At 43.5% G+C, this 21935-nt stretch overlaps 2 protein-coding genes across 3 annotated transcripts in view; one reads left to right on the top strand and one right to left on the bottom strand.

Annotated features, from left to right (window-relative positions):
- The window catches only part of TIMP3 (TIMP metallopeptidase inhibitor 3), a 37444-nt gene extending 24849 nt beyond the window's left edge, over positions 1-12595 (bottom strand). The window contains exons 1-2 of the mRNA XM_062492127.1: positions 12577-12595; positions 11918-12218 (exon numbers count right to left, since the gene is read on the bottom strand). Coding sequence (XP_062348111.1) covers positions 11918-12041 — 124 coding nt within the window. The 5' untranslated portion in view covers positions 12042-12218; positions 12577-12595. The remainder of the gene's footprint in view (positions 1-11917; positions 12219-12576) is intronic.
- SYN3 (synapsin III) overlaps positions 1-21935 on the top strand; it is a 166505-nt gene that overhangs the window by 67614 nt on the left and 76956 nt on the right. The gene's annotated exons all lie outside the window — the stretch shown is intronic.

Below are 21935 nucleotides of genomic sequence, written 5' to 3'. Positions count from 1 at the left end.
AAACAACAAATTATCCAACTATGCAAAACAGCCACAGATTGCATTCTCCTTGCCTCAGATTGCAGTAACATTTTCTGTTAAGGGATTTTAAGGAAAACACAACAAGACCGTTAAGGAATCCCCTGCCACCTTCCAAATAGGGCAGAGAAGAAATCTTGAATAGCTGAAACATCACTGCTTCTGCAGAAGGCAGACTGGCATTGCCTGTTTCTGTCAGATTTAGCTTTGGTGCCTGTATATTCTAAAACCAAAATGGATCTGAAACCACTATTATTATAGTGAAATCTCACCAGAACAGAGTTTTGTTTTTCTGGGTAAAAGCATTACAGATCTTGCTCACTCTTCCTATTAAATTGGCAGGCAAACATGTAGCTAGCTCATGAGTGTATAGTTCCCTTCAGCGCCTGGTCTTTAGCAAGGGAAAATACCCTGCAAATACAAAAACAAGATTTACTTTATTTTATTCACCACCTGTTGATCCTGGTGTACAATGATTGTCCACATTACTGCATTTTAGTATGCATATGACAGTACTGTATATTGCAGCAACTCTAACAGAGATGTTCACAAGAGGAAAAAAAGTAGAATAAAGAGATACAGTCCAAAATTCAGTGGGGAAATGACATACATCAGCATTTTGGTTCTAATTGCCCAAGTTAAGATGGGGTACAGCAAGATCTGGTGGCTTTCATCAGAGAAGGGAACCAAGTGGGCTAAACCACTCCTCTTAGAAAACCTCTCTAAATTCTTTCCCTCCCATTCAGGACCTGGATATTTTTTTGAACCAAAACTGGTTTTCCCATGTTTTTCAACAGTGTAACTTAGTGATGCTTCCTCAAAGCACTACCACAGTATTTCAGTAACAACTTTGGTCGACCTTTCCTTGTTGGTTCACATATATTGAGGAGTATGTACTGGAAGAACCCTGCCACATGCTGACCTTACAACAGTTTGATGAACAAACACTGAACCTGCACAAAAATGTGGATCTCCAGGTGTGCCAAGACAACTACCACCCTAGAATCCTGTTCTGTCCTCTCTCCATCTTTCTGTCAAAACAGCAATCAGGATGTGAGTAGGCAATGTCAAATTCAGAAGAGGAGAGCTTTGAACAGCACAAAGAACAAAGCTTACGTCAATAACCCAAGCTGCCATACTGCATAAAGGACAAACAGGAAAGCAGTTTCTGAGACAGGAGGAAAGGAAAACCCAGTGCTTTCCTTTACCCAGCTCTTCCAACAGCCATTAGTACTAGAGGAAATCAGGGAAAGAGAAGGGCATGCAGAAATAAACACAAAATCTTGCACTGACAGGAAGGAACCTATTGGCTTGAAAACTTTCCGGTACTAGTGAAAGCTTTGTTCCCCACATACCCAAATACACCAGACAGGTGTGGGCTGATGCTCACAATCCACACCATTTCTTCAGTCAATTTAAACATGCCATTGGAATAAAGGCTGGCAAGGACCTGCTTCCCACTCTGCTGGTCTCCCAGCCAAACAGAAAAAGAGGAAAACAGAATACACTGGCAAACTCAAGAGATAGCTACAGTTTAGAACGCATGTGGGAGGTAGATTAGACACTCATCCTGATACAGAAAAAAAAAGACTCCTCAGTTGAAGTAAGACTCTAAAGAGTTTTGGAAGGAACTTAAAATTCCATGGATTGAATCAACCTCCTATAACAAGGAATTAAGATGACAGCCTGAGAAGGGAGCTTTGGGAAAGTCAGAGTATCCCACATCACCCATCTGTGGGGTATATTTTATCAGTATCAGGACTCCAGCCTGGCTGGATGATGCAAGTGACTCACTATCACAGGTTCTGCTGCAGCATGTTTGTTCCAAAGTAAAGGTGTTAAACGCAAAATACTGATAAGGTTCACTGACTATTTGCCACCTGATCTAGTTGAGCTTCTCTCTGAATGCCTTAAAACCTTCCTATGATAACTTGGAGTGTCCTAAAGTACACCTGGAAGTTCTATCTGATATAAAGTCTCTTTCTCTGCTTCTCTGTAAAGCTGCAAACTGTTACACAGTAGGGGAAAGCAGGACAGCTGCTTAATTCTATTGAAAATATACTGTCTGTAGAGAAGATGGAAAAAGACTTATTGAAGTCTCTTTTTTTATCTTGATCCTCTAAGGAAATAACCAACTAAATCCTTAATCCCCAGCCCCTCAGGGAACAAAAAAAAAAAACCAAAAAACCAACAACAACAAAAAAAAAAAAAAAAAAAAAAAAAAAAAAAAAAAAAAAAAAAAAAAGGGGACAGGTGCTACTCTTCATATTTAAAAAAGTAAAACAAAGGGCTTAAGAACTCATACTGCCCCCATCCCAGCACAACCCTTTGCAATACTGAAGTTTTTGCACAGGAACTGCAGCTCTTGTCTTCCCACGCTTCTCTGGGTTTGTGATTTTTGCCCTGCAGGATGCTAAGGGAGGGCTGGGTATTTTGTGGCTATTGAAGCACTGTACATGATGGCTATTTAAGTGCCCCAGGGAGCACTTTGCTCTTTTATTTCCTCTTAGACTGATCCACCTCACCAAAGCATTTAAGATATTCATTTAAGTATTGCAAGTGCTATACTTCTGCATGCAGTGTGGTCTCTCAACTAGTTCCATCTTTTCCCCACCCTACGTTCTCCCAAATACCAGAATTCTTTCAGCTTTCAGTTCTGTGCCTCATGTAGCACATATTTATTGGAGGAAATAATTTCCTTATAAATACAGCCATGCATCCTAATCCAGAGGTGAGCATGTTAAACAAGAAGGATGTTTCACTCTCCAAGGAATTTAAAGTAGGGGACTCACCAACCTCACATTTCACAAGATAAAGGAGAGGACCCAAGAGTCACTCACTTCACAAGAGCTAGTCTAAAAGCTCTTTCACATTGTCACCTCAGATCCATTTTATCTGCAATGTGTATTTCTCTGGACCTATGAAAGGCAGGCAGGATATTTACAGCAGTGTCAGAGGAGGCAGGAAGTAGAGACCTGGGGTGGGTGCTTGGAAAGTATATAAAGGGTTTGGAGCACAGGGGTCAGCCTGGAACTCCATTCTCCAAAAGAACACAGAGCTGAAGGAGAAGTGCCTGGGGAATAGCTGTTTTCCACAGTTATCCCCTGGCTCACTCCTCCTCTACCTGTTCCCTTTCCAACACCAGCCATTTCCTATCTTTCAAAGTTAAGCGGAAGTTTTCCATTCTGTGGTTTTCCTGTCTTGGTACAAGCAAGAACATTTTTTCTCTTATATTTTAACTGTTTAGGGACCAACAAAACCTGCTCACTGGAAGGAGAGCTTCCTATTTACAGCTGATCCATGAAATTTGAGAGGGCTGATTAAACATCAGAGGAACAAGATCTTTGCATGTTCATGTATTCACTGAGCATGAGAGATTGAACTTGTTGCCTGAACAAATGCTCCAGTGCTCCTCTATAGCAAATTAACAGACAAACATAATGCCAGCAGGCCTCCCTGCTGACCCCATTGCAGTAACACCCAACACTGAGGGAAACATGGGGAAAAAAAGGAAACAGATGTTGAAGTCTCCATACTGTAATTACAATGCAGTATGAGGGAGGTAAAATTCAAGTCCTTCATTCTAGGCGAGCAGGAGTTGGGTCATTTTGAATATAGCCCTGTGAAATAGAAGCACTCCTGTTTCCTATGGGCTGTTGTGTGACACTTTTTTCATGAATCTGTAGGGAGCCAGAAGTAATAATGTGTTACCTTCGTGCTGTTGCACCTGGGGTAGGCATTGCTACCCCCTCAAGCTTTGTGCAAATTTGGTGCGATTTATAGCAGCTTTGCTGAAGTACCAGTGATCACTCAGGCCAGCAGAAATCTGGTCTCTTTCATGTCAAAATTGAAGAATTAAGAACAGAAAAATCTATGAGGTTTTTTTTCCCTCCTTGGGCCCTTTAACATGCCTTTCTTTACCTCCCCAATAAACTGGTTCTAAATTCTTATGAACCACCAGGATTGCAGAGCTCTAACACTTCTGAAACAGGTGGGTAGCTAAGGAAGATTGTAGATTTTTTTTATTAGTGTGCATTTTTTGCCCAGGATCAGTAACAATGTGTTGAACAAATGGCTCTGCCACTTGCACACTCTCCTTTTATCTCCTGGCTGTAGTGGGGCAGGTTACTACATCTTGTATCTCAGAAGTTCCTTTAGACAACATGTTATATATGGCTTCATTTCATTTGCTTCTCCTGCTGCTCAGTGTGAATCATTTTCCAGCTAAGCAGTATTTTCCTTATAACTCACCTGGCAAAAATAAAAGACCAAGCCCTGCACACACACCCATACAACCTGCATTTCTTGGAAGGGCTATTTGAAGGAACTTTGCATCCATCTGAATGGAGGAAGGCAACAGCTTGGCTGGAGTCCAGATAAAGGGCTCTGCGCTCTGTCCATAGCCAGTCCACACAGCCAGGTGTTTTCAAAGCCTAAGCCTTGACTGCCAGTCAGAAATTACCATGCTACAGACTCTTAGGTATCAATCAAAAGAGCACAAGATTGTTTTATGGGGGTTCTCCTTCTTAAGTATTCCCTGAAGTCCAAGTTCATTCTGACTCTCTTGGACAGCTAAGATCCACCTCTGGCATGCCCCCACATAGTTCCCACAGCTCCAGGTGGGGTGGCCTGCCACGTGTCACAGCTAGTGACTCCTCCTGGCTTCACCAGCCTGTGTTAGTTCTTCACTGGGGCTTCCACACTGCACTTCTGCCTTCCATAGGAGTCCTCTCCTCCTATACTCTGAGACAGTCTCTGGAGGGCCTTTGCCACTCCTGCAGATCCTAAATACTTCCACCTGTTCCAGCTTTCCCACTGAGCCTATTCTGTGGCAATTCTCTTCCAACCTGTAATAAAGACAGAAGTTTTCAAAACTGAGCCCATTGACATAGACCTCTAGCTCTTCACCAGCACAGCCCAAAACCACATCCTTAAGCTGACAATTGCCTCCCTACTCTCCAAGCATTGCTCTCTGCTGATTCTTGGCACGTTTCTGTACAAGGAAGGACACCCCAAACCACCTCCTTTCTTCCTGAAGTAAAAATGAGATACTACATTGCAGGCAAACCACAGCTGATTTTTATGAGGTTTGATATGATTTTTTGTATATGCACCTCTGCTACTTAGCTAGAGTTTTATTGTCTGTATACTGTTTCTAAGGGCTCAAATTGCCCTCCAGAAAGGTCTTATATAAACACTAGCAGGAATTTGGACTATTCCTAGTCAACATTAATTTTAGCACCAAGCAACTCAAGAGACTTCTGCCTTGTTTCCAGAAGGCTCCCAGTATCTTTTCTAGCTGGCAGAAGTTTTGAGCAAATAAAGTATTCAGGGTTATGTGAAATTACTTGCATTTTTATGTTATTAGACACTGTCAGTTAATGCATTTCACTCTGGTCACTCAAGAGAACTACTTCACATTACAGTAGAATGTTAACTTTGTTTTTGACAACACCATTTAAGGTGTCTAGTGTTTGTAACATTCCTCTTAGAAACCTGAAAGAAACCAATCAAGTCAAATCCAACCCTGATACATGGTGGTGAAATACTGGTGAGACAAGTGGCAATGCACCTGCCTTACCCAGATCATGAGGCTTATCAGGCAGGTTCAGTATTTCCTCTCCATATTCATAACTAGGACAAATTTTAGATCTTATAAGAGGGTGCAAGTCAATTTAACCCACCTTGGTCACATTTTCCTCAGGTCCAGCACCAGACTAATACTTTAAAATAGCAGGAATTTGAAATTCACAGTGATTAGCATTCTTTTTTCAAGATATTACAAAGCAGCCCCAGTTTTAAATAAGTCTCCATTCTACTATAGGCAAATAGCACAGGTAATTGTGTCACTGGTGGGCAGAGAAGTGATAAAGCCCCAGCAGCATGCATTCCTCCCATGAGCCCTGAGCAGTTCTACACAGAGGGTTAAAATAGGTTAAACTTCAGCTCAGCAATTTGCAAAGAGTGTTCAGTGCCACAAAGCTGTGGAAAAGTTGAAACAGTCTTGGATAGTTTCAAATATAGTCAGCTGCTCTGATCAGCCTTGTCTCAGAGAAGTCTATGTAAGGGATAGTTAGCTTAAAGAGTAGTAAGAGTCCAATAAAGTTCAGCTAGTAAAATTTCAAGTGTCACATGTGGACTTCAGAAGTTTAGATAAGCTACAGTAGGCCTTTAATGAACTCTTCATTTATTTCACTAATTGGTGCTTGAAGGCACAATTTTCCTCTCATCTTCTACAATACTATCATTTTACCAGTATAATTTGCTTCCAATTTATATTATCATGTGAAAGACAGAATCATACCCTGAAAGTCTACAGCAATAAGCAGCACATTAAAGCGAAAGCCTCTTCCTTTTTAAATTTTAAAAATTACAAAAAACAAACAAAAAAACACACATAAAGAAAACCCCAACATAATTATAGGGAAACTCAAACACAGGCACTGCTGACTTTATGAAGACTGAAAATAAGTTCCTTAGCTTAGTCTGGTTCTGAGCTTGCAAACACAGCATGCCTGGTCTTGCCTGTTGACTTGAACCAAGCTCTCAGGTTTACCAGCTCCTACAAACTCCCAGAGATCATCTGGTGGAAGTTTCGTTTAATTCCAAGACCTCCTGTCCAGACCAAATAGGCTCCCTCCTTTAGTGATGCACATTCCGTTGGGCTACCTAAGAGCACCACAGGGTACTGGAGTTGGGAAGAAAAAGTTGACCTTAGACAACATTGTTACATCATAAAACTAAGTTTCCATCTTAGTAATTCTAACATCCAAGGTAGGGCAAGGTGACTCAATGAATGCGCCTACTAAAAAAATGATTGGCCCCACCCACCCTGGCTGGGATTGCACTTGAGTTCCTCAGATCCAGTTCCTCAGATGCAACTCAGTTGCCATATCCAAGAGAAGTGAAGTCCACTGAGAGCTAAGAGTTAATTTGTCACCTTGTGTCACTTCTCCTATGGTCAAACAATCAAATCTGCTCATCCTGATAAAGAGTCATGAATAAGGTCCTTAAAAACTCAGATGAAAAACACTAGTACTGTGTATGGCTGTACATAACTATGTTCCCACCAGCCCACTTCTTTCCAGAAACATCAAGAGGCAGGTCAAGAGTTCTAAAGAACATGTGGGAAATCAGTGAAAATAAGTAGAAGAGAAATGTCTGCATAAAGCAGGAGCTCCAAGGCTTAAGGTTGGAACATCTGGCTCTCTGCTGGCTCAGAGGCCTTGCTGAAGATACTTCCTGCAGGAAATCTGGAGTAAGCATACACAATAATAAAAAAAAAAAAAATAATATTCTGCACTGCATCTTCCAAACAGTAATTTCTACCACTTTTATTTTTTAATATATACATTTGGAGAAGTGATTAACTCCAGATCTCACTACTCTTATAAGGACTAAAAACTGCAAATAATCACACAAAAAACCCCAAAAAACCAAAGTAGTAACTTCTATTTCCACTCCTACCAATAGGACAGTTCAGCTGCAAGTGGCCATCTTTCTGTCAGGAGACACGACCAGTTACAAGCAACACCCTCTTTCAACAAAGTTTTTACCATGGGCATTGGAATTCCATAGAAGTTCAACAAATCTCCATTTCTTCCCATGTAAAATGAAATTCGCAGTACTTATTTTTATTCTTTTTTGAAGCGTTATGGGATGCTTCTCAGATTTCCTGTTTCTAAAATGCCTCCAAGGGAAGTCCAGTCTAAAAATAAAATCACATCATTACTTCCTCAACAAGTCTGATTCCAAAGTGGATACAGTTTTGCAACCATTACTACAACATGTAACCAAAAAAATTAGTTTTAAATTCATCTCAACTGTAAACATTGGTATAATTAATTGGAGATGGGTTACTGTTACTTTTAAATCAGTCTGGCAGACTCTGTCTGCTTTAGAGGCTAAGATAGGACATTTGATATCACTACAACAAAATAAAGAAACCATGTTCAAAATCTAATGTACATGCCTTAACTTATTAGTGAGCAAGTGGAATGATCAACTCAGGGAAACCAGTGAAAGGGCAGGTTTTCAGTTAGACTCCAGGCCAAACAAATTCACCCAGTTTCCTCCTTGCTCTTCTCTCAAATTCTCAGTTCAAAGGATGGGAGCCACTGCAGGTGTTGAGTGCTATGGGTATAGGAGGATGGAATAAAGAATAGCTTCCACAACACCAAGGGCCCCTTAAGAACTTACCTTCACCTCCCCAGAGCTTGCCACCTCCATCTCACCAAGAGTGAGGTTACTTAGAACAGAGGAGCACTACCCACTGGCATCCTTGCTGATACAGGTATTTCTTCCCCCAACACAAACCATACAAAGGAACATTATTTTGAGCTCCTCTGAACTTAGGTAAGAGACATCTAATAGTGCCATAACTCCTCTCTAAAGTATATGCACAAGATAGAAATAAGACAGCTGTGGAGTGAATAAAGTACTTTATCGCTTGCAGACCAGTTTGTCAAAATGCAGTCTGCAATTTCACGTATTTCCCCCCCACACACCTTTTTTTTGTTTGTTTTTAGAGAGGAGATGTGGGGCAAAGGGGGCCAAACAGGTTTGTTTTCCAAACCTATGAATTCAACATCCAGCAGCCAAGCTCAAAAATTCCTGCTGTTCGTGCAAAAAAAAGGAAAAAAAAAAAAAAAAAAAAAAAGACAAGTCCCTTTCATGTCAGCTATGTCCAGCTGGAAATGTCACAGCTTTGTCACAAAAGAACAAAGCATGCCTGGTGTCTGTTCTTTCACAGGGTCTCTTAATTCAAACAAAAGAAAAATATTCACATCTGGAAGGGGTCGTAGGCAGAGGGCAGGAGTGGAGGAAGCAAAGTTCAGATGGCAAATCATAGCAGTTGCTGTTTGTCCAATTATGGTACTGCCTCTTCTGGCACTTACTGATCTCATTAAAGAAAGAAACCCAAGAGTTAAAACAGCAATTTTATTATTGATTGACCCCACAGGGCCAGATAAGACACACCTCTTCACTTTTGCTCCATTCATCATGATGGAACAGTCAGGCTGAGTGAAAAGATCCCCTGTGACCAGTCTAGCAGTAGCACCTCTTTTCTCCCCACCTCCTTTTTTAAATTAAAAAAGTGCATATGTATTGTTATTTATGAAGTTCAAGACCCCTTCCAAGACCACAGCCTTCAGTTTCAAACGATGTACATATTGAAATCCTACCCTTTCCAATGGGTTTATTTGACCATCTGTTTCTGTAAAGATTAAAACTTTCTAGTGACTGCTGGGTTGGGAGGCTGTATCAGAACTGAGCCACTGGAAAATGAAAAATTAAATGTCCAGTGAGATCAGATTAAAGGAGAATAAACTTGAGAGTAGAACTTCACCAGTTAAGCAGGAAATATCAACAGCAGAAGTTTGCATTACAGTCCTCAACTAAAAGTTTTCTCCTTCTTCAAAATGCAGTGCTTCTGAAGATGCAAAGCCTCTCCTAGGCTGCCACCTAGCTAGTTAATTTCTTACATTGTTTTAGGAGCTATTTTAAAAGCCTCTTTTGCTCCAGCCCTTACAGCACTGACTCCTCCCTACAGAGCTGGTATTTTTGTCAGAAGTTTCAAGAGCGATAAAAACTTGCTGCCAAGTCCCTTTCTTCCCCACAATGTGTTTTATAACCCAGCGTGTAGTTTAGTCTGTCTAAACACTGCACTAGTACACTGCCATCAGTTTCCATGGAGATGATTAACTCCTCCAAAGCCAGAAAGCTTTAGTGCGCTTTTTGTCTTTTCCACAGATGAAGAACGTGACAGCATTTACTAAAATCAGGCTACAGAAATATCACATCTTCCAGACAGTTCTAGCAAATGCAAGGGTTTACTTTTGTTTCAACCCGTCAGAGACCTGAAGTCTTAACCAAACTTGCATCCGAGTCATTTACTAGCACGGGTTGCTCTTTCCCCTCAAGCTGCTCTTCTTTTACATTGCTATGATGTCTGAAGGCATGACGGCCCCAGAGATGTCAACTTTTTGAACTACTTTCTCTCAGAGCAAAGACAAAGCTTAAGATACAATAAAGAGCCCAGAAGAAAAAAAGGAAAAATGAAGGGAAGATTTTGAACTCAACCAGAAACCAGAGCAGTACACAGAAAGACTTTGTGCCCTACAGTTTAGAAGCACTGTTATATGAAACTTCAACATTGACTCCTAGTCACTTATGTGTCTAAAGTAAAAATATACTGTCAGTGTACATTCATTACAAAAATGTATTTAATACCTTTTTCTGACACTACCCCTCATCTACTACAGCATGACCTAACCAGAGCAAGAAAGCAGTCCTTCTCCCAAAATGCAGCTAATGAAGGCCACATGCTGCCATCAGCTTTTGCTGTGGAAAACTGTTTCCCAGTCTCACTTTCACAGAAAGGACAATCTCCCTGGCAGTTGCCACTTAGGTAGCACACTTGTTGATCCAAACTATGAAAATAGCAACAGAAGTTTGAATAATTTTGTTTCCTAAATGAATTTCCCAGTATAAAACTATTTTATAAATTTTTTTCCAGGCTATTGTCACTGAAGCAAAATGTAACCTTCCCACCACTTTTAACATGGAATGCGGTTTTTGGCATTCAGGAGCAGATACACTATATAAACTAAACATGAATAACCAGGCACAACTGAAGTTTCTGTCCAACTCAAGGCAAGAGAGAGATCTTTTGCCACTAACCTTGGCTAACTTGAAAAGGCTACTGGCAGCATTCATAGCAATGGATGTTCTGCTGCAGTGAAAATTACTATTTGACTTCCACAGCAGTTGCCAGGAGGATTTCTTTGCAGACTCTGCTCTGAGTCAGTACCATGTGGGTACCAGCAGTGCAAAATCCCCAGCCCCTTTTATGCTGTGCTACTAAGACAACCTACAGAGAAGGCAGGAGACTTGTCAGACTTGTGCCATCCTCTCACCGCTGCTGAAGGGACAGCCTGTATCTACCATTACATGGACATGTGTCCAGTAGTAGCTCAAAGGACACCACTAATTGATTTCATATACTTTGTCATGGAAGAGCAACCAAGAAACAACCATATTTTGTTACCCACCTTTAGCTACAAGCAAGCAAAAAAATTTGGGAACAGAGTCTCTATTACCTCCTCCTCAGATTTTTGGTGCTGTCCTTATCCCCTACCTAAACTTAGCGTAATGAAGAAACCTAGGGATGCTGAAACCCATAGTGGAGAAAACATCAGTCAGGATCCAATGAAAGCACTTCAACTTTCCCAAATGAGAGCAGGTATACTTAGCTCCCACAGGTGCAAAGAGCACAGTGCAGCATGCAGAAAGCCTGGAGACACCTGGTACCTGCTCCTCCAGGTACACCTATCCCCCACAGCTGCAGAGAGCACAACGCAGAGAGCCTGGGGACACTCGGTACTGCTCCTCCAGCCCATCCCAGCGGTACAAGCACAGCCCCACAAGCCTGTGTGAGCCGCACCTCCAACCACCAGCCACGGCCGGTTTCTTGGCTTGGGAGAACCCATCCTAATCCTGCCTCCTACTTCTTGTCACCAAGTTGAGGAGGAAACTTTGGCAGCCTACAACTCCAGCCGTGTTTTCTGTCCTGCTGTAGGAAACACGCCACTCTAACAATTACTGATTTCTTTAAGGTACTTCTGGGAGAGGCTGCTGCCGCGGGACAGGGCTCGGGAGGGCTGGGCGAGGGTCCGCCAGCACACTCCTCTCCCCTTGCCAGCCCAGGCGTCTGCGGCAGCAGCGAAGCCAAACCCGCTCCTGGAAAGTCAGGTCCCGCTCTGCGGCGTGCCCCGCCCGCGGCCCCTCTGCCCTCACGGCGTGCCCGGCGGTGACGGCCGCGCTGTGCCCGCACCCCTCGGGGTCCCGGCAGCTTTCCGGCTCCCCCGAGCCCTCCCGGACGGCCGGCGGCACTTACCGATGTCGGAGTTGCAGAAAGCGTCCTGCGGATGGATGGGGACGCAAGTGCAAGCCTCCACCACCAAGTCCCGCAGGCTCCAGCTGCACAGGAACACGACGAGAAAGCTCAGCCACGCCGTCATGTTGCCCTCGAGGTGCCTCCTCACTTCTGCGGAGCGGGAGGCGGCCGCTGCAGCGCTCGCCCGACTTTATTCTTGCCCCCTAACAGCCGGTGCGCCGCGAGCGCCTGCTGTGCCGCTGCCTTAGCGTCTGCGGCCGGCTCGCTAAGGGGAGGCTGAGAGGAGCCGAGGCGCGGAGCGCTGCGGGCGGAGCGGAGCCGGCGCGCCGAGTTATACCCGGCTCGCGCCGCTCGCGCTCCGGGGGCGCCGCCGCGCGCGGCCAATGGCAGCGCCGCATTACCTCATCGGCGCGAGCGCGGGGCGGGGCCCGCGCCCGCCGCGCCTTATAGGGAATAGAGCGGGCGCGCGGCGGGCGGGGGCGCGGCCCCGGCTCTGGCCCTTATCTCCATTCCCTATTCCCCCATTCCCTATTCCCCCATTCCCTATTCCCCCATTCCCTATTCCCCCATTCCCTATTCCCCCATTCCCTATTCCCCCATTCCCCCATTCCCCCATTCCCTATTCCCCCATTCCCTATTCCCCCATTCCCTCCCGGTACCTCGCTCCGTACCGCCGAGTGTCCGCCCGAGCCTGTCCCAGCCTCCCCCGGGCCGCTCCTCGGGGCACCGGGAGAACGTACGCGGGGTTTGCGGTCCGCTTGGAAAGCTGGCGCTGTTTCCCTTCAGTCCGACTGGGCTGTCTGCAAACTGACTTTAAACCGGAGTTTAAACTCCACGCTATTCAGGCTGTTCCAGAGAGCTTTCAGACAGCGATCAGATAACGCGCAAGTGCAGCGTGCCGCTGCTTCTCTTCCAACAGGCAGTAGAAAGAGGATGGGGGGAAAGAAGGACAAGACCTGTCTGAACTGTAAACTAGGATTTTGCCCTGAATGTTTTTAATCCTGCTTGGATGCTCCTTGTCCAGCGCCCAGCAATTCCCCATCTCTGGCCTTTCAGTCGGGAAGGGGTCACAAACTGCTAAAACCAAGCTGGAAAAAGCAGTGTTGTATCTACCCGGGCACTCCCAACATTTAATTTCAAAGTATATTTTAGCAGAGCAGCTTTAGTGGAATTTAGAGAAATGTCCTGTTTGTTTTGTTTTCCTTTATCCCCTTTTGGAGCCATAAATTTCTATCAGCTGTAGAAATGTAAATGTTATAGAAGAGCTGGGACCGTAAGGAAGGAGGTTGCCAGCTGCATGATACAAACCGTCTTATTATCCTCCAAAGGGGACTGAGGAGTGATTAATCACAGTATCAAACCAGTGTATATAATGTCAGAGTACTTTCCACAGGGTTTACAAGACTTAAGCGCGTCTAGTTATAAATTATGCTGGTATTAAAGGCCATGGACCAGCTGTCCTAAATTTCTATATAGTCAGCTAAGTCTTTAGATTTACAATTCTGCTCCATCTGGGTGAAGCACAGCCTACCTACAACTTTTCTTTAATCATACTCTCCATATGAAATTCAAATCTCCTGTCTTATGGAAGCACAGACTTTTATTTAGAGCATCCCTAGGAAAAGCTTTAAGATGGGTGTTGTCAGTAGGGATCAAGGTTGCAATGCCAACAGTGGAAAACACAAGTTCCTATCCTTGCTGTGACACAGACAACCTGTGTGGCAGCTTTGCCTCACTGTGCTTCAAATCCCTGTGTCATGGGATAATAGTGATAGGAGCTGCTCAGGAATGGGCATTAGTGAACACACTGAAAAAATCAGATGGTGCTGAGGCACTAACGCGTCCTGTAAGTATGTATGAGTTGGATTGTTCCATTTAGACACATCAGAGTCTGCATTATTGGGCCCAAATGGCAATACGAGAAGCCCTACGCAGAAAATACTTTAGATACTTGGACTACTTATTCAAGGCACTACAAGTGAAGCTGGATCCATCAGATTGGGTGGATTGTCATTTCAGTCTCACTGGGTGTAAACAAGGAACAACTCCACCGACCTCAGCAGAGCAACACGGAAGAAAAATGAGGTGTGTCTGACACTCTCATTTTTCCTTTGTTGTACAAAGTTTGATATCCACCAACATCATGATACACTTGGCCCATCAACATCCCAGATCAATATCTGACAGAAGTGGAATTCTGCCAGAACCTGACACTGGTGTAAATAAGGGAGAGTTTGGCCCACACACAACCAGATTATAATCACAGCTCCTGCACCACCTCCCTTCGCTCTCTGCCCAAGTAACTCTCCTGAGTATGTTTCTTCATTCCTATAATAATACCTTTGCCGTGTGTCCTGAACACGAACATGCTAAATGCTTTGTAATAAGCTTTTAAGTTGTTGGGTGCTGTGTAAATGGTGAGTGTCTATGATACACAGATGCAGGACACATTCAGAGGAGACTGAAAAACAAACCCTTTAGTCACCTTCTTGATTTCTGAAACAGGAGAGGAAGGGGCCTAGAAATTGCTGAAGTTCTACAGGGCCCTCCAAGGCATGGAAGTAACTTGTTTTCAGTGAGGCTGACCAAGCTAGTTAAAGTGGCACCAAGTTTGTGCTGATTGCAGGAACTAGCTCACTTTTCGGATATAATCCAGAGAGGCAGTCAGATCACAGAAGAGGAGTGACATGGCTTGACCCAAGGGCTGGGTATATCTCTTTGGAAGGGATGGGGTGCAGGCTGTCAGTATGGCAAGGTTTTCCAGTGGTATATATTCTATACCACTCTCTGGGAGATGATCCAGAATTTTTTTATGCTTGTATTACCATTGCCTGGAGTAGTAGTACCTGTGTTTGGTCAGGGCTTAGCTGATTCACCAGCTATTTTTTACATTTAGATATTCTTTTTCAAAGAGATTAATTTCTCTACAGTAGTAGGGATGTAGTTTTTTCAACCAGGACTGGATACTGTACAATAAGAACAATATTTATTTGCCTCTTGAAGAGTACACTTCACACAGAGAAACCAGAGTGTGTTATTTTTGTAAAGTATAGGTAAATCATACTCAGGAAAGTTCAGTCTGGCCAGTGGCCTGCTTAAAGCCTTTGTTAAACAGTTTAATCTGCCTGTACACTCATTTTATCATCTGCAAATAGAGATATTCTATGTTGTCCTCTGATAATATCCATTAGATATCCAATATTAGTCTCTCCCCTTTAAGACCTACCAGCAAAGTGAACTCTGAAAAAGCCAGGCAAGGATTCAGAGTGTTTATTTATATGAGAAAATATTGACAATGGTGTCAGAGTAACAGAGAAAGTCAATGAAGGAACAGAAAGGAGAATTCTCTCTGAATCCCTCTTCTATGCCTTGTCTGCATGGGAAAAAACTGCAAAGGGAAAAAATAAAATAAACTCTATCATTCTGCTTCTTTGCTCAGAAAAAGCTTTAAGTCTTATATGGCCATAAAGAAGGTAGCATTGAAAGAAGGAGAAAATAGAGACCTTGATCTTCATATGAGAAAATTCAAGTTCATGTTTGGTTAATATCTCCAAATAAAGAAATCTATGTCATTCCAGTCTTCCATCAAGAACACACTGCTGAACACAATTAAGGATCTCTGCCTTACCGAGCAGCCACACAGCTTCATTCTCTGGTCCTGTCGGATCCCGCAAGCCAAACATGACTGGGCTGAGTCAATAGCTGGTGTGGAAATTCCCTGGGAAAGCCATGTCCCGCAGGTGCTGTTGACCGAGCGCAGTGTCCTTCTCCCCTCCGTCCTGCAGGAATGTGCTAGGGGGCAGTGCACTGCAAGAGATGGTTCCGACCTTCGCGGATGGAGCCAGCTCCTCCGCAATTCCTAAGGAACCGATTCTTTGGAAAAGGAAACATATTGAGCTGGGTGTCTTAAACTTCAGGAAGGATAATTACCTTCTAATACTCAAGGAGAATTACCACAGATACTCAGTTTTTATCGGGAGCATGTTAACATCATCATTTTCATTCCACAAGACCATCCTGGAACCAGGGAGAGAGACTGAGATATGAACTAAAGGCATGTTCACTTGCTTCTGCTTCTGACCATATTCCATTGTAAGGGATGCTGGCTTGCTGGCTGCTTCGGTACAGAAGGGCTTCGTCAAACTACAGCAACTGCTGGCAAAAAAAACCCCACAAAAACAACAACAAAACAAACAAAAAAAAACCAAAAACAAACAAAAATAAGTACCTGGAGGGTTGAGAGAAAGAGAGAGAGAGAGGGAGCCTGCTATCACCGGAGAAAAATATCCTGACAAATGTCACGGGTAGTGGTTGGTAACACTCAGTTCCTCACCAGACCTTAGCAGTTTAAGCTGAGCTCATAGGGAATGAAATCAAGAGAATTCAAACTGCAGTTCAGCCCTACCACTTCCTTAACAATATATTAACTTGAAAAGCTTCTGAAGTAAGGACCCTTTTCTATTTTAATTCTTTGACAGAAAATTGACTTGATTCATGAGTGTGGAGTCTTGCCATTAGCATTCTAAATTGTTCAGCTGACAAGTTGCTCCAAAGCATCCTCTTGTCCTAAAAATTTTTCTTGAAGTTGATGATCTTCATGTCTTTTACACCAGCTCAGCATCATGCCCATCTAAGAAGTCTCATTGTTTTTCTGCTGTTATGCAGCATGAGGGGAAGGGTAGGTGTTTTCAGAGTTATCTGATGCCCTTTTTGCAGCACAATCCTGCCATCTCATAGGACAGCAGAGAATGGTCATACATCACATTAGAAAGAGGTTCTTATATTTTTTTATTATCTGCTTATTTTTCAGTAAATTGTTTCTTATTAACACTGCCTTCTGAGAAGACTCTTTGTTTAAAATATTTGCATTTGCTATGATTTATATGCATGAAACAAGTTGAAAACAGTCCTATTAATTCCACCATTGTATCAGTGAACTTTATATGCTATTTAAATGAGAAGACTCCTTCTTCAAAAATATCTTTGATTCTATAAATACATACCAAGAAAATTCATTTGATCTCTTTCTCTGAGGTTGCAAAGGAACTATGTCACCTTCCTGTCTGCAAGCCAGACATAGGTAACACTCCATCCCATTCCCAAGCTTTTCATTGGAGCTAGGCTATTAAATTTTCATCAGCTCTAACAGTTCTATGCTGTGTTCAGTCTTCAAGGATCCTTTAGAGATTGTGCCCACTGAGAGCACCCAGCCTGGAAGCAGAATGTAGGCACCATGTGTTTCCAGGAATATTACATTATAAAGGGTTGTGGAATATGAAATCACCCTCTCAGTAGTGTGGGGATCCTCCAGTCAGGCTGTGATGTGGCATCAGCTGCAGAAGAGCAACCAGGAAATATCTTTTAACAGCCTTATCAAGCTGAAAATGTTTCCTGCACATGACCATGCTCTTTGGCCCAAATCCAGCAAAACATTAAGGCACATGTTCAATTTTAAGCACACAAGATGCTCTACTGAAGTCAACAGAACCACTGACATACACAAAGTTAAATATAAGCTTAAGTGCATTTCTGGACCAGGGCCAAAGGGTTCAGTACCATGCAGGGTTCAAGCCAGAAGGCTGTGATTAGATGGTCTGACAGAATCCGGGAGGGAAGGACACGAGGTGATTTGCTTGGTTCTACCTGCCTATGCCTCATTCCAAGCAATTCATTTTCTCTGATTTTTGTTTATAGTAAGTCTTTCCATTTATCTTGTTTTGTTTTCCTGCTGATGTAGCCATTTCCAAACTGAAGTTTTTATTTTTTTTAAGCCCTTCTAAACTGCATCAATAGCTTTAAGTGACTGAACAAAGAGATTTCAAATAGATGGAGTGCTTGAAATGGTAATAAGAGCTGGTGTTCCCAGAGCTTTGGAGGCTGCACTAAATACAGAAGAGAGTGAGAGCAATTGAAAATCACTTTTCTGTTGTTCCTTTGTATGAACTGGTTTCTGGCTTATGCAATGCACAGTAATTAAAATGACTGGAATGCCTTACATTTTTAAGAGAGCTTTAAGGCAGCTCTGTGGCATTGCAGCCAGCAGAGTTCATGAGCAGATTCATGGCTGCAATCGAGGTTTGACATTTCTATCCACGTAACTTGAAGAAGACAATATCTCTGCAGATGCCTTTGAGGGGAGTTTGAGGAAGAAGGGACAGACACAGAAAAGCAGTAACATCTGCTCCCTGCATCAGCTCAATGAGCAGCTATGGGGCAAATCTTCCTTTTGATGAGACGAGAGCAAAAAGATTGGGGTGGTTGTCAGAGATTTCACTGCCTTCTCTCACTGTAGCCTTAATGTCCTGCTCAAATTCAAGTGTGGGACAGCACTTAGAGATTATCTCTCACTTTAATATCAGAATCTCATAGTGCCTCCTCCTAGGTACTGTACAGGAAATGTCTCTGTCTGTGAGAGAGGGTTCGCATTTGACTACTGGCCACTGTGGTTTCTGTGTGCATTTGTGGGGTCCCAAGCAGCTCCCTGATGTTTAGCAGAGAGCCTGGCAGACTGGCATGTCCCTCACAACTGGTTGCCCTCCCTTTGATGAGGTTTGCTCTGCTTGGCAGTGGTGAGGGATTATCTTGGTGCTTTTGGATCCCCCTGGCACAGCCCAGGATTTCGTTTTCATCTTTTCTGTTTTTATGTTTTCAATGAAGACAGCTGACCATTGCATCCCTGGTTTTCTCTCAACAGCTGGGCTGGCTTTTCACAGTGATCACTGGCCACAGAGGAGCAGGAGAGCTGAATACAGCCTCCCTTGGGAGGAGAGCTCACTGACCTGAAGGCATAGCTTTTTTGGCATGTTGAGCAACTAGATCCTTCTTCCCTTGTCTCTCTGCCTCTCACCAGCCTTCTGAAGGCATGGACTGAGCCTTCCTCATCTCTCAGCATGATCATTCTCTCCTTCTCATCAGCAGGCACTGTCAGGACACAGGTGCTTCCACAGCCCCGTGTGAGTGTAGGGAGGTAGAGAAAGACCCCATGCAGGAGGCAGTAATCCTGTATCTCTTAGACTATCCTCAGGCTATTAGAGCTGCAGTCCCTCCATATGCCAGTCCCTAGGATGTGTCACTGGTTTTAAAGCATGTTGAAATCCCTAAAAATCACCGTACTTGTGAAAAGCAGAAAGAGCAGCCTCACGGGGCTTGCATCACTCTTTCTGTTTCTTTAATGAGCCTAGAAATAGTGTTGGGCTGTCAGGTGTGAAGGAAGGGTGTTTTCTTTACCTGTAGAACAGATGTGAGTGCAGGAAAAGTTGCTGTCTTGAGTTGCTTCTCCCTGAGCTACCTTCAGAGACTTACTGTAAGAAACCAGTCTCTTCATCCCCATAGCACAGGTGTTCCCAGACTCTCACCTGAAACTGCAAATTAAGGCATTAGTTACAAGGACAGTCTCTAATGACAAAGGATAGTGGCCCAGCAGGGAATGTACTCAGTGATTTCTGTCATGCATGCCACCACATGATGTCAAAAGTGAGAAGCAGTTCCTCTGTGTGGAAATCCCAGCAGAGATTGCTGCTCCAGTACAGGATTCTTCCTATAAATGCAAACTTTTTCAACGCTTTCTTCCTGTGTTCCCAAATCAATGCTGTATTCTAAACAGTAGCTGTCTGCTCACTGACATCAGGCCCTTCCCTCAGACTCAGTCCCAGCCAGGAGAAGCTGGGGAATTTCCGATGAGAGATTTCAAGGACGGATCTCTTTCTTCTCTAGAGCAAAAGGCAGTGCTTTGGTTCCCTCACTCTTTTGGAATTTTTCTCCATAAATCTTGGCATTCGGTGTGAGACAAAAGATGAGGAGATGGTAGGTCTGCAGTCTAAAATGAGGACTCTTATTTGTTTATTGTCTTGCTCTTCCCAAGTGAAGAGTAATGCATTCCTCAAAAGAACTTTTCAGGTCAGCAGTGTGAGTTCCATACCTAATATATTAATGTCAGGAGTGAAAAAATTAGTGCTTGATTTAGCACAGATGTGCAAAAATAGTATTCTTTCTCCACTGGAGACAGAGGTAACAATCCACAGCCCCTCTTCCACTTTCCTTTAATCTGACAACCTCTATCCCCTCGTTGTGCCTTTCTGAGGTGTGTTTCAGTGAGAACTACCCAGAGCTGGCAGGAACCAGGAAGGTGTAGTGTGTATGTACAGATTACATACCAGGAGTTGAACTCTGAAGGTACCAAAGCTTGACCATGTGCTCTGAGCAAGCAAACACCTCTCTGTAGCTTTGCTTAGTAGCTGTGCCACCGAATCTCTCACAGAGTATTGACCAGGCGTTCAGCACTATCCCAAGTGCCTTGCAGTGGGATCCTGGACTGCTCCAAAGCACTGGTTCATCTCAACTGCTAAGAGGTTGGAGAGCTACTGAACATTTCTAGCAGTAGCAGGGGTCCAATAGCAGCTTAGCACAGTACATTCTCTCTTCTCCCTCTCCTCTTTCTCTCCCTCTGCCTCTGCCTGCCTCTCCTCTCCAAGGTAACTGCAAGAAGAGATTGAACTCTCACCACACAGGCCAGGGAGGCAGAAGGATTCTCCCAAGACACCTAGCTGAGGAAAGTGCTCTCAGAGCAAAAGTTATGCAATGCATGGGAGGAATCTACAGTTTTAGTCATGGGATAATTAATGTAAAATAATAAACAAAGGGCTGAGCAACAGCAGTTTCTACCAACAGAGATATGATTCTCCAGCAGACTTTCCCCAGCACCTGACAGTACATAGATAGTAGATAGACAAGTACATAGACAGTAGATAGACAAGCATTTTATATGTTTTCATTTTAGCTGTATCTTTACGTTCCTTGCATAACCCAGCATTTTTTAACCAAAACCTTGCTTCTTTTTCCCTCAGTTCAAGTTCAGCAGAACTACCACAAGACCATTGTGTGGAATGGGAAGGCAGGGGTAGGTGCAGCTAGGATATAAGGCACTCATCTGATCTCCCTTTCCTCACAGGACAACTGGGGATGTACCTACTGAAGGCATTTCAATTCTTCCCAGTGCTGAGATTGAATGAGCAATTGCTGGAGAAAACCTCCCACTGATATTCACATAAAGTCTTTTCTATGCTAAAGAACCAGGATAATCAAGAAGAGCACCGTCTGCCTCTGAAAAACAAGGAGCTAGCTAGGAAGGGAATCTTTTACTTCATTTGAAATAGATTTCCCCATTCAGAATAAAACTTCACCTTTGAACACCATACATAATGGCCTGGAGAGGCTAATATAGCCTAATATGTGTATGGATGTAAGCAATAGCTCTACAGAGAGCTGGCTCACTCCTAGTGAATACAAGAGCATTTCCTTCTCCTCCTTCTCCTCCAGAACATACCTCCTTAGTTTAGACAATGTCTCCAAGTCCCCTAAGGTGTTTCCACAAGTATAAATGTGGTAAGTATCACTTTTAACAATCTTTTTATTCTTTTTTTCCCTGAAATCATCATCTGAAGGATTAGGCAGTCATAGTCATTTGGTTTTATTTTGAGAAAAGGTTTTTAAAAATAGGAAGGAGCAAATAGGAGAGCCTGGTGCTGCCAAAAAACCCCAACTTATTCCATCAGGCATTTCTGTGAAGAAGGAGGGAGGGCAGCTTTTAAAGTCATGCCTGTGGCTGCATGTAAGGGATAGTTCTCAAAGGATTCCCTTAACCAGATTCTGAAGAAGATGGGCTGTCTCTTTCTAATTCACTCCATGTCTTATTCTAAGGCCATATGCTCTGGTCACGTGAAGATTTACAGTCTCAATTTTAGTGGCCTCAGAGAATCTAAAAGAATTATGCAAGAAATCATGTTCTGTCATAACTGAAGCCTCACACAGCCATGCTTCCTAAAGACTGCTTCCAATTCGATATATGGCCCCTCTAGGGCTTTGTAAGCCCTTCTGGGGCAGAGGGAAAGGGAGGAAAAAGGGGAGCTGCTGATCGTTGCCATATGTGAGAAGCATCCCTGTCTGCACGTGGGTGTGACGTCCGTGTTGTCACAGAGGCTGAGCTCTGCAGAGCCCCCCTGTTTCCTGTCTGCAGTCAGAA

The sequence above is a fragment of the Cinclus cinclus genome, chromosome 4 (genome assembly GCF_963662255.1).
Source record: "Cinclus cinclus chromosome 4, bCinCin1.1, whole genome shotgun sequence".
In the NCBI taxonomy this organism is placed as follows: domain Eukaryota; kingdom Metazoa; phylum Chordata; class Aves; order Passeriformes; family Cinclidae; genus Cinclus; species Cinclus cinclus.
This window is presented reverse-complemented; position numbering and strand designations above follow the sequence as displayed.